This window comes from Podarcis raffonei, chromosome 6 (assembly GCF_027172205.1).
Source record: "Podarcis raffonei isolate rPodRaf1 chromosome 6, rPodRaf1.pri, whole genome shotgun sequence".
Taxonomy (NCBI): domain Eukaryota; kingdom Metazoa; phylum Chordata; class Lepidosauria; order Squamata; family Lacertidae; genus Podarcis; species Podarcis raffonei.
This window is the reverse complement of record NC_070607.1, coordinates 37,602,419-37,614,960: the sequence shown is the minus strand read 5'-3', so window position 1 is coordinate 37,614,960 and position 12,542 is coordinate 37,602,419. Positions and strand designations below refer to the sequence as shown.

Genomic DNA, 12,542 nt, shown 5'->3' with positions numbered 1-12,542 from the left:
ATATTATCTTTTTTTACTTGAAATACCATGTGCACCATGTGAAATACCATTGCAGTGTTATAGACACAATGCATGTTCATGTATAAATATTTTATCACAATGCATGTTATACTGTATATGTACTAACATGCACTGTGATAGTATGGTAATTGTGTTAGATTGAGACACAATTTTGCAAGCTAAACCTAGCTTGATAGCTTAACTGAAAGGGGTAATGGTCTATAAAAGATGCAAATATTCCCTCTCCTATGGGCTCTCCCAAGTTTCTCCTTTATGATTCTTTTTAGAAAAGCCACTATTGTTTACAATATTTGCAATTTCCGCACCTATGTTTAAAGTACATGACTCCCCACCCCCAAAGTCCTGTGAACTGTGGTTATTCCTCAGAGAGTTACAATTGTCAGCACCTTAACAAACTACAGTTCCCAGGATTATTGGGGGAAGCCATGTTCTGTAAATGTGTAGTGTGGATGTGACCAATAAGAGCACACACAGAATGTTAATAAGCACTTCTCTGAGTAGGCAAAATGTAATTGGTTTTCTGTTTCAAAATCTAAACAGGGATTTCCTGGAAACTCACAATTCTGTCCCATGAGGTCTAGGATGCAGAAGTGACACAATCCAGAGCTCACTTAAGCACATTTGAATCCACTGAATTCAAGGGCTTAGATGCATATAATTAAATGCATTTACTTGTGAACAGTATATAACAAAGGCAAATAATTAAGATGCATGAGAATCTGTAACACACAATCAAATTGTGAAACAAATAGCTGGGAACAATAAATAAATTAGAGCTTGTTTAATAAAAGTTAAAAGCCCATGAAGCAATTTTAAGAGAGACTTTATTTCACTTTATCCCTTGATTTCTCTGTGGATTCTAAAATGTTGTGATTGCCTTTAACACTTAAATTACTGCCCTGTATCTAGACATATAAATTATAATCCATAAAACTCTAATTCTCTTTATGTATGTGATAATTCAGGCTCATTAGATTATTTAAATAAAAGCAATGGCCTCCTGATGCAAACTATTTGCCGTGGCTTATCTGCCTGCAATACCAGCAAAATTTCTCTTTGGCATAGTTTCATGATTGGCATCTGTCCGTCTCAGGAGACAATGGAAGAGTGTGCCTTGAAGTCAGAGTTCCTCTTGTGGCTGTGGAGACCAATATGGGAGAGACATGTTTCGTTGCAACTGAGGCAGTTTGAAATTCATGAATTCCGCAGTAAGGAAGACATGTCCAGGCAAGTTAAAATGACACCTCTGATTTCATCTTTATAAAGCTGAGGCACACTTGCATAGGTTTATTGAAATCTCTTTGGTGTTACATACATACTTAACAAAGATGAGGGATTCCAAACAATGACATTGTAAGGCTGCAATACTATGTAATCTCAATTGGGAGGAACCCCAGTAATTTCTATGGGACTTACTCTTAGACAGTGTACACATTCCTGGTTACATCCAGTATGCTTGCACCAGTGGTTTGGAAAAGCAGTGTACACACAATGTTAGCCACAATCCATACCTGTTGTGTTGTTCCTTATGAAATACTGACTTTTGATGTGCCCCCCACAAGCTTAGATATGAATTGAGGAAAAGAACGACCTAGCTGTATTTTAATCCAGTAATATGTACAGAACCTAAGCAAGCATGCTATGATTGGGCCACTAGCACCTGACTCCAATCCTATGCCCCATTAGTACCATGCAAGTCCTGCAGAAATCGGCGGAACTCGCTTCTAAGTGTGCATGCATGGAATTAGATCGCACAGACGCCAGGTAATTTCTGGTTGCACTCTGCACCCGGCCGCTACTACTACTAACCAGTCTGTTTTGTTATTGTTTACTACTTTGACCAACAACAACAGCAGCAGCAGCAGCACATCAAGTCATCTCAACAGCATCCTGTTTTTACCCATAATGCACCAGATTTTACTAGACTCATCCCTACAGGCTTAAACCTTGTTAAACCTTGGTTCCACATAGGGAGCAATATTTTTAAAAAAACCAAATGTTGACAAGGAGCAAAGGGGTGTAAAATTTCCTTCAGTGTAGGGAAATCTGATTAGGAGAGGGTTTTAATTTCAAAAGAGGGGAGAGGTCTTCTGAAACAAGGCGGCGATAGCTTCTTAGTTTTGTTAGCTGAAGATCGCCTAACTTCCTGCTTCTGCATCTCCCTCGCACGCACGTAGTTTATGAGTAGTACTGTTCACCTCAGGCAAAGGGCCAAACTACACCATACGTGAGAGGTATTGGGTTTTTTAAAAAAATAAAAAGCGGAGGTGGGGAGGTCGCCTCAGGATCGGTCTGTGGTGCGCTAGGAGGGGAGAATTTAACCCTTCCCGCCATCTCTTCGACGAAAAGCTTGTCACCCCACCCCCAAAACTGCTATCCCTAGTTGGGTGAGCAAATGCTCGGGACGAAACTAGATGTGATGTCAGATGATCCCTGATCGGACCTTTGCGCGTTTTTTGGTTTTTTAAAGACCAATGGCCGTGAAGGTAGGGGACTATCGATCGGGTCCTGGCATGGCGCGGGGGGCTGGGGAGGCGTTCTCTCTCCTCACGTATCTTCCACATTTAACACCCTCCTTGCCCCTCATGGGGTGGGGGTGGCAGACTTTAACATGTCATTGGCTGCATATGCATTTATATTTTCATGACACGAAATTCGTCCCGCCAACATTTTTTTTAAAAATGTACACTTTGAAATGCGTAAACGTTATCGAAAGGGAGGGGGAAGGAGAAAAATAAAACCAGTGTGGGGAGCACAAGCTTTCGGCTTTCACTGGCTAAGCTCCGTTGCCGGCTTGAACCGCAAGGAGCTTCTCGGGGTTGTTTTTTTCATTTTGGCGGGTCCACTTTTGAGTTTCTGTCAGCCCGGGGAAGTTGCGTCATGCCCCTTGCTTTGGCTCGCAGCGAGTGAATATGTGTGAATAACAAACTACCGGGGGGGGTGTGAGAGAAGGCGTTAGGAACACGGCGCCCCCCCCCCCCCCGCTTCTCAGAGGGACCAGAGGAAACCGTTTATACGGTTGGGAGGCGAGGCAACGTCTCCCCCGCCCCAAGGCCCCGCGCTGAGGTAAGAGGCTGGGAGAGCGGGCGCTCGAGTCTCGTGACTCCGCCGAGCCGCTCGCGCTCGCGGAGAGAAAGGAGGAGGGGCGGCGGCGGCGCGGGCGCGCCCACCTCGTTTGCGCGGTGACGTTGGCTCCTCTTCCTCCCCCTGGTGGCTCCCCGCTTCCTCCTTCCCACCACTACTGCCTCACAGAGACCGTGACCCGTCGCCTCCTCCTCCTCCTCTGCTGCCCTTCCGTGCCGTTTCCTCCTCTCTTCGCCGCGGCGGCGATGTGACTCCCCTCTCCTGGCTCGGCCCGCCCCAGCTGCGCGGCGAACATGGCGGAGGTGAGCGAGAGCCGCGGGCGGCGGCGGCGGCGAGGGGGATGGAAAGGGAGGGAAGGAGGGCGGCGGGTAGAAACGGGGAGGAAGAGGAGGAGGCCGGAGGGGAGAGTCTAGTCGGGGCCCGGCCGGGAACTTGTTGCGCGGCCGCTGCCTGCCCGCCCGCCTCTGTGCTTTCGCTTCCCACAAGTTAAGTTCCAGGGGCGGGAAAGGAGGGAGGTCCCGAGACGGGCCTGGCGTGCTGGGTGGGGAACTTGCCGCCTCCCCACCCGGCCCACCGAGGTCCGTGAGGGCGCACCGGCCCCTCTGGAACTTGGGAGGATGGCTGGGTGCGGGGAGAGTTGGGAGCGAGGACCGGTGGGAGAGGAAATGTTGTTGTCGTCTCTCTTTAGGGTGGGGGAAGAAGAGGGTCGTTTACTATGATAGGGGTGGGGAGAGAGAAGAAGCTTTTCCTGCTCGGGGCCGTCAGGATTCGCCCCCCCCCCCCCATTACGACCTCCCTTGCTTTCTACAGAAGCGGGGTGGGGGAGAAGGGATGTTCTTGGGGAATTAAGAAAGCTTTGTTTATCTTTAGGAAGACGCATTATGTTGAATTCCGCCCCCCGCCCCCCACGAAAAAACCCACCTCCAAATCTTTTATTGGTAGGAGATTTCAGTCGTGTCTCTTCGGAAAGAGAGTTGCTCTTTCCCCCTTTTAAAGGGAGAGGCAGTATGCACTTTGGCTAGCATTGTTCTGACACATTACGTTGTAAAAAAATCTAAATTGGGCTGCAATATGATGTATTATCATCCACAGTACTCTTGCATTCGCAGTCCTTCTCAGTCTGAGCAGCTCGAAGTGGTTTTTAGCTCAAGCTCCCTCACTACAACACTGTGTGGCTAAGAGATGAGATTTTGCCCAAAACCTCTGAATGCAATATCCTATGGGCTCCCACAACTAATAGTAATTATAAAAATGTTTGGGGAGTGTGTTTGCTTCAAGCAGTAGTATATGGTGCTGAAATCTGACGACCTTTTGGTTAATAAAAGTTTGAAGTTCTTTGATTCCATGCCAAACTCTTTAAAGCAGGCTTGTAAATAATAGTTCACCTAGGCCTAGCTTAGGGGTTTATCCAGGAAGTGATGCAATTTATATTGTGCCCCCACCAAGCATCTAAAAAAGTGAAGCTCCCTGTTGAAGCAGTGGCATAATTCATGTGATCTCTTCTCCACCCTATCCCCTTTTAGCTTTCTGATAGGGAAGAATCTTGTAAATTGGAGAGTTATCACTGTTGGCCTTTGCGTGGTTTCCCTGAGACACATGTATCTGTAGATATGCAATGGAGTTAAAAGGGACACATCTGCTACTCCACCTCATATATTGCATTGCTTCTTAGGCCTTGGTCTCCTTAAGTAAATATCACTTCTTGGTGACAGGCTTTATAACATTTTCCCATTGAATTTATTTGTGGTATTGGGTACTTTGCTGTTAGAGTGGTTTGTGAATGATTTTTAAAAGCTTAACAAAGCAATAAAAGCAATTATAACAATGAATAAGAATGAAGCAATATCTTAGTAGTTGTGTACAACATGGGTGGGGGGGTGGGGGGGTTCCTACCTAGCGCCAAAAAGGCCATGCTAAATAAAGCAAGTTTCTTTTGGAAAAGCATGTCAGACCTGGGGCACCACTTCTGAAAAGGCTACAAACAGGTAGATGGACTAATCAAAACTACTGTAAGCTATTAACTTGGATGGATTTATTTGTAAGGCTGCTTTTAATGAAGCAACTTTTACTTTATTTAAATATCAAAACCAGGAAGGTCAACTTATAACCTTTTCTAGATCACTTGGTCATTTTTTTGTTGTAGAGATGGTGCTTCTTTCCTAGTTTTGATTGTGGGAAGGTGTTACATTTCAATATGTATTCTGCCCTATCAAAATTAACACTTTGTATGGAAACCTCCTTTTGCCGTAACTATATCTACACTTTTAGATGCGTTTTCATAGGCTTAATTTCCATTTCATTTTTGTAATGAGGCGTGGGGAGTTAGTTCTTTCACTTTCTGTTGCCAGTATGTCACAATCCAAGCTTGTATGTTCATTGTAGGCTGTATATTTATGAAGATGAAGTGTAGATAAGTTTCATTAGTCACTTGAAAATATGAGTGCAAGTGCTAAATTTAAGTGGAAAACTTCCAGCACACTTGAGTGTGAGAGCTAAAGTTCCAAAATTGGCTGGGACATATTTGCATCATTTTGGTATTGGCAGTACACTGTTGCCATATGCATTGGCATTATATTGCTGCTTTAGTAACATGAGGAATTGCCATTTCAGAGTAATATATAAAGTTATCAAAATTCATGGTGGCATGTGCTTTTGTCTATACTTTGTGGACAGTTGTGTTCATATCACTATTGAAAATGGGATTTTGAGGATACATTGTAATCTGAGGAGAGTTCATGTAAACTCTGCACATTTTAAGACAAAATCCTTTTGCTGGCATATTTGCCTCCAGTGGCCATTGCTTTAAGACATTTTTGGGGATTTTTGTTACACCTCTTCCTCTGTGGTAGGAAACAAGCTAATGTAGGAATACAAAATAATGTACAAAGGTTAGTGACTTTGGATAAAAGCACAGTAATGCACTTTGGAAATCAGCATTTTGTTATATTGCTCTAGTCATGAATAGTGAGTTCTGCAACAAAATGTTGCAGTGTATCATTGCAGCTTAGCAGAAATGATAGAGACCATCCTTCAGAAGTTCAGAATATTCCATTTCTCCAGTACTTCCCATTTCTGTTTCTTTTCTAGTCAAGAGTCAGTGTCACAATGCTCAGTTCTCACAGGAGTACTTCATTGAGGCATTTGCCCCCTTTTAAGTATTTATTCTTAAATTTGTACTTCTGCAGACCTTGGGATTCCCCTGAATGTACCCTTTTGTCTCTCAGTGACCCCATTTTGTCTTTAATCCTGCTCATTCACCTCCTGAGTTTGTTATTAGAGTGAGTGATTGCACTTGCCGGTGGAAAGCTGTTTCTGAAACAATTTATATCAGTAGTAAGTCCTGGGTCATACTAGCATACTTACAGGTGTAGTGGACCAACTTGATGTGGCCTGGGCTTTGCCACAGGTGAGAGAAATATATCACCATGGTTAAACTGTACCTTTTCTCTCCTCAAACTGTGCATGAATTTCAGTTACATTTTTACAGTATTCTTCCGCATGTTTTTTTGACATTTGTTAATATATTTTGAGAGGTAATATAAAGATAAAATGTTTGAAGTGCATTTATTTGTTTTTGGTATAGTTAGCATTTGAAAACTTGCACATGGCTTCTGTTCAGTAGAAGGGAAGTTAAAAGACTGAATTTAGTGGAAAGCATATTAGTGTGGGAGCAGCTTTGTTTGTGGGACATAACTGATGGCAGTGCTCAGAAATCCCAAGTAGTCACCATGTAATTATATCCTTAGAAACAACATAATTTAGGATACGTGTGCTTGATCTTAACCCCTCCCCTCCCCAGTCATATGGACTATAAATAATTTGCAAATGAAAGGAGTACTTTTTGCCATTGTAAAAGTACTGGCTAGAGAGTTTGGATTTGAGAATTGGCAGTTCCGGACTCAAATACCCATTCAACTGTGAAGCTTCCTGGGTGGTTTTGGTAAAGATGCATTTCCCAAGGCTAACTAACATACTGGCTAAAACACTGCTCAGAGTTCTTTCATGGAAGGACAGGATACAAATGTAGCAAGGAAATAAACAAAAATTCCCATGTCAAGAAAGTCTGCACGTAGTCGTAGATCATTATTTCCTTATTCAAGGGATAATGCAAAATTTAACCCAAGTATGCATAGTTTTTTGCAAATTGATCTTTTTGGGGGGCGAGAATTAAAAATAATCACAACTTGAGTTAAATTGTAACCAGCAACAATATAAATATGCACTTAGGCCAGATGTCACATAATTTACTTTGGGCAGAAATAAATACCTAAAGCATTTAGCTTCTGCAACAAAGCAAATAAAATTTTGTTAATTTTATACTTTTAAGAGTTCTCTTAGGCAAAATGTCTTTCATGATAAATACTGACTAGGAAATAACTGACCTTACAACTCTCTGCCTTTGGATTAGCTCCCGACTAAATTAGTTGAAATTAGGTCCTGTTAAAATCAACAGGATTTGTTAAGGAGCAATGCTAACTCCCCACTTGAACCAGTGAGGCTTTACAGAATGGCGAGGCTACCATTGCATCCACAAACCTGCTGCACTTGGAGAATCTCACCAATGGCACTTCTGCACACTTACGCATGTTGATTGGAAGGGGGAGCTCTGTGCCAATGGCGTGGTATATTTCCACAAACAGTGGTTAACTAGAGGCCAGTGGAGGCTGGCAAGGTTAGGTGCTCCGACCCCTCTGTCCAGTGCAATGTAAACCCAAGATCCACTGAGGTGATTAGATTTCTAGCTGAGCTGGATGAGGTTAGGCTCAGCCAGGCCTATGCTGGCTGACATTCCTCTGCCAGGCTCAGGCTGATTGAGCTGGCAGTAGTCCACCTCTTGAACAGAGTTTGGAAAAGGGGTAACTTAGACCATGTTAACAAGTAAGTTTTGCTGGCTTCCTATAGTTAGGATTGTTCTGTAAGTCTTTTCAGCTGACTTCACTAAATTACAAAGAAGTTTAATAGTGAATGGACAGTGATTTCCATTTTTTAAAATCAGCATCCTTTACTTACTCTAAAATAATAAATGCACCTGCACGAGAACTTAGGCTTTACTATTGGAAAGGCATTTTTAAGGTTTCAATATGACTTTTGGAACACTACATGATTGTATCTTCTTGAGTGTACAGGGACAGTCAGCTTAATATCACATATAAGTAAAGGTAGAGAATAAATCTTTTCCTAAGGTGGTGGTTCATTACCTTGGACAATCATAATATGGAGAATTTGAAAGTGCTGGGGTGACTGTGCTGTTGTGAAGGAATTAGATAACTGTGTTGTCCTGCAAAAACCTGAAGTTTGGAATTTTTTGCCTGAGGATGAGGTAAATTACTATTAATCTGAGTGCACACTGACAGGCAATGCAAAGAAGAGTGAACCGGTCATTGCTTGAATTGAGTCTACTTTGCAGCAAAGCAGCTTTCTGTAGATTGTACCTTCAATAGATGTGCAGCCTATTAACTGTATCTGAGCACTGATATTGATATAACTTCATAATGGAAACTGAGGTGGCGGAACTGTGTCTGCGTTTTTCACCCTTTGGTGTGCTTTAGTCAGAGTGATATGTAAAATAGACCAACAAGCAAAATTGCCGGTATTTCACATGGATGAAGCTACAGACAAAAACTGATTGAAGGGTCATTCCATGCCAAATCACCTGATTTTAATACTTGACCATGCTCTCACGACTCAGATTTTCTTCAAAAAAAAATGAAGGGACACGGGGGGCGCTGTGGTCTAAACCACTGAGCCTAGGGCTTGTCGATCGGTAGGTCGGCGGTTCGAATCCCTGTGCAAACCATAACTACAACGTGTATCAGACTTGTTTTGTAGAATGGGCTAACCATGTACTTGTTATGTTTTAAAAATAAGGAGGGTGTTTTTTGTGGTTATAAAATAAATTGATTTTGAAGTAAATTTTTTACAAAAAAATTATTACTTTTTTTGGAACAAATTTAAAGTCTCTTTGAGCCTGAAATAACTCACACATTCATGAGAATAGTTAAAATTGTACGCTCTTATGTTACAGTGTCATCTGATATATTTTAAAAATTAAGTTTTATTGATTATTTAATAAAAAAATTCAATTTTAACTATTGTTAATTTATCTAGTAAATTGAAATAATAAATTCCCTGCTAAAATACGGATAAAGTACTTTACTAAAATAATCCAGACTGCTTCTTTCTTATCTGCGTAATGTAACTTCAGAGCTGAAAATGCCTCAGTGTGACCTGCACTTGTAGATGAGGCATAGCAAGGATGAGGAACTTGGTGCCTCCGCATGTTGTTGGACTACAGCTCCATAATCCCAAACCATTAGGCCTTGCTGTCTGGGGTTCATATAAGTTGGAAGTCCAACAATATCAGGAGGGCCAGATGTTCTCCACTGCTGATATGTAGAGATCTCTGGTTAGTACAGATGTATATAAGACAGGTCTTGGGTAGCTTAGATGTGAGCTGGATGTGTGTCTCCAATGCAGGAAAGCCATAACTGGGATCTTCTTTTTAGAAAATCTAAATTAGAATCACATACAGCCGCCTTCCAATTGCTGGGGGAAGGGCTCATTGTTTCCCTGTGCCTTCTTCTAATCCAGATCCCTCCACCAGCTACTATTGTATTACCAGGAAAGCAAGCAGCCATAATATGGGAATTTCTGTTTCTCTCATGGGAAAATAGCAGCTTTGGGTGCATTTAAAGAATAAAAACAGCCCCTATGCCCCAGCACCTATTAAGTTGCCTTCCCCATAACTGTTTATTTTAACATTATAGGAGATAGTGATTAAAGATCTCCAGCCTCTTGTCTAACTTTTCACTTTTGAATGAGGTATTCAGTGCCAAACAGTGATCAAAATTAGCCAGGCACCAGGCACATGTTGCACCTGGCTGTCAGCCACTTGTGACCAAGTGAAGATGCCTGGGTGCCAGGATGGTGCCTGACATCACCATCTGAAGGTGCATGCCTGGGAATCATTGGATCTTAACAGTTTTCACACACTAATACCACATCCTGTAGAATTCTATCAGTTATATTTTATCTGCACAATCAGAATGAATTTCAGGAACCAAAATGCTTTTTCTGTGCAGCCTGAGCAGGAGTGGTGAACAACATTATAGTTAATTGTTGTAGCTTGTTGTACCCCACATCACTACCCTGCTCAAAGTTATGAAGAATATTCTTACGTTATGAATGGTCTGTCTCACCATTAAGAAAAAGAGGTAGACGTAGGCCAATATATACATAGACTTTTATATGTGGACTTTTATCAAGTCAACTGGATAAAAGTGACTTTTCTTAACCTAGCTCAAGGTTGTCATCTAAACTAGCTAGATGTTTAACTGATAATCATAGTCAGTCCATTGTTTGAAAATTAAGACTTTAGAGCCATCTTGCCCCCAAATGGCAACTAGACATTCCATTTTGGCGACTGTGACCTTGGTTTAAGGAACTTGTGACACCAAGCAGCCTTGCCCCCCATGCAAGGCTGAGAGCATTTATGCTCTCTGCCTTAATTATTGGACTCTGGGACTCTAGGAGGCTCTCTCAAGATCTTGTGGGGCTCCCTGAGATGTCGCAAGAGTCTCTCATAACCCGGTACGCAAGGCGAAAAGCTCTTTCCACACTGAAACAGCTTTAAAGCTCTATGCCTTGCATGCATTTCATTTGTGTGATTTCAGCTAGCTGTCCACCAAGCACATAAAGCTGAGGCCATGCAAGTTGATGGTGTGAAAGTTGCAAGTTGACTGTATGTTTGTTGTTATTTCTTATGTATATTTTTGGTGGAATTCGGGGCCGTGGGCTTCCGTTTGTTTAATCTGTGCAAGCATTGCAGCTTTTCAGATAAAACAATCCCATGTCTCCTCCCCTTGTATGCTGTTTTGATCCCCTCCAGAGCCAATTGGGGTGTGTTGAACGGGGAACCCTGTTGTGCAAACAGAAGTTCTTGTGCAGGTGAATCCTAATATTTTTATTTTTATGTTATATTGTTCACCTTGGGCTCCTTTGGGAACAAGGGTGATCCAGAAAGACAACTAGCAATAAAATAAAATGATCGTTGTGCTGGTAGAGACACAAATGACACTGTTAAGTGTTTGAATTGTTGACTGTAATGTTTGAAAAGCTAATTTTTTAAAAGGAGGGGGAGGTCAGTGTTAGAAATTCAGCTATATAAGCTAATCAGCAAATGGCACCTTAAACCTAGGTTACAGTCACCACAATGGAATCTCTCCCCCCCCCCCCGATATTGGTGTTGTTGTTTATTTTCATTTCTATGCCACTTTATATTTTAAAGAAAAAATCTCAAAACTGTTTACAACACATTAAAACATCAAATCCAGAATAAAACAAATTCAAGCTTCAAGGAAAATATTTCATATCCTTCTCTGACTGACATTTTGCTTTCCCCAGTCACCAACCTGGCATCCACAGATCCCCACGTGGTTGCAATTCGACCTGCACCAGTCGCAAAACATTCCTGATGTCTGGCTAATTTCTTTCACTGGGTTGGAGATCCATTTAAACACACAGTGTACTGACATTATTTGTCATGTGTCTTGCATGTTGAGCGGCTTACTTTTAAGCAATTTCCAATAATAGCTAGGGATGGAAAAAGCTGTGTAGCATTGAGCTGAACATTGCTAGTCTGTATGTTGCAGGAATGCTAAAACACAACCTTGTTTTACTGGACTATCATGATGTAACAACATGTAGTGAGGCATTAATTACTCACATGAAATGTGAACGCCCTCACATGGTTGTGGCTTTTTGCACGTATATATGTTCTGCTTTATCGAACTTTAAAAACTAGAAAGTAGAAATGGCATTTGTTAAAAGTTTTCATGTGAAATGATGACAGATTTTTGTGTTTCATTGCTTATACCAAGTAAGATGCAGTTTAGAGATAACTTCCTGTGATGCACATATTTTCAGTTCTTACTGTTTTTATGTTTTAAGAAAGGGTAAATGTTATGGTCTTTTGTTACATAGTGTCAGTCTTGTGGTATAGTGTGTTTTCTGTCAGATATTTATTTATTCAAAACGTAAATACTTCTAGGCTGTTATATGATTGATCGAAATGTTGCAGTGAAAGTCAGAAATATTCGGGTTTATGCTTAATATTTCACAATGTATTGCAAAATATTTGGCAATTGTTCACTGATAACATTTTTCTTTTTTTCTTTCCTTTTTTTGATAGCCTTCTGTTGAGTCTGCAAGCCCAGGTAAAGTTTTATTCTGATATTTACAAAGCTTGGATAGAAAAGTGAGCCCTTTATAACCGGCGAGACTTGAATATATTTTATTGTATACACAGTAACTGCTGGAATTAACTATGTTCTATTCTGCAAGAGAATCTGGTCTTGAGGGGATATCCCTACATCTTAATTTTCATCCTCTGCTAAGCAAAACATGGGTGAGCCATGTTGCTCTTACACAGTTGCCAT

At 41.6% G+C, this 12,542-nt stretch overlaps 1 protein-coding gene across 3 annotated transcripts in view; it reads left to right on the top strand.

Annotated features, from left to right (window-relative positions):
* Positions 1-2,030: 2,030 nt before the first annotated feature.
* MIER1 (MIER1 transcriptional regulator) overlaps positions 2,031-12,542 on the top strand; it is a 37,939-nt gene continuing 27,427 nt past the window's right edge. Inside the window, exons 1-2 of one of the 3 annotated variants that reach the window (XM_053392161.1) lie at positions 2,031-2,507; positions 12,296-12,320. In XM_053392161.1, the coding sequence (XP_053248136.1) occupies positions 2,496-2,507; positions 12,296-12,320 (37 nt within the window). In that variant the 5' untranslated portion in view covers positions 2,031-2,495. Of the gene's footprint in view, positions 2,508-3,170; positions 3,408-12,295; positions 12,321-12,542 lie in introns of those variants that run through there. The other 2 variants (XM_053392162.1, XM_053392160.1) reach the window with 2 other exon arrangements.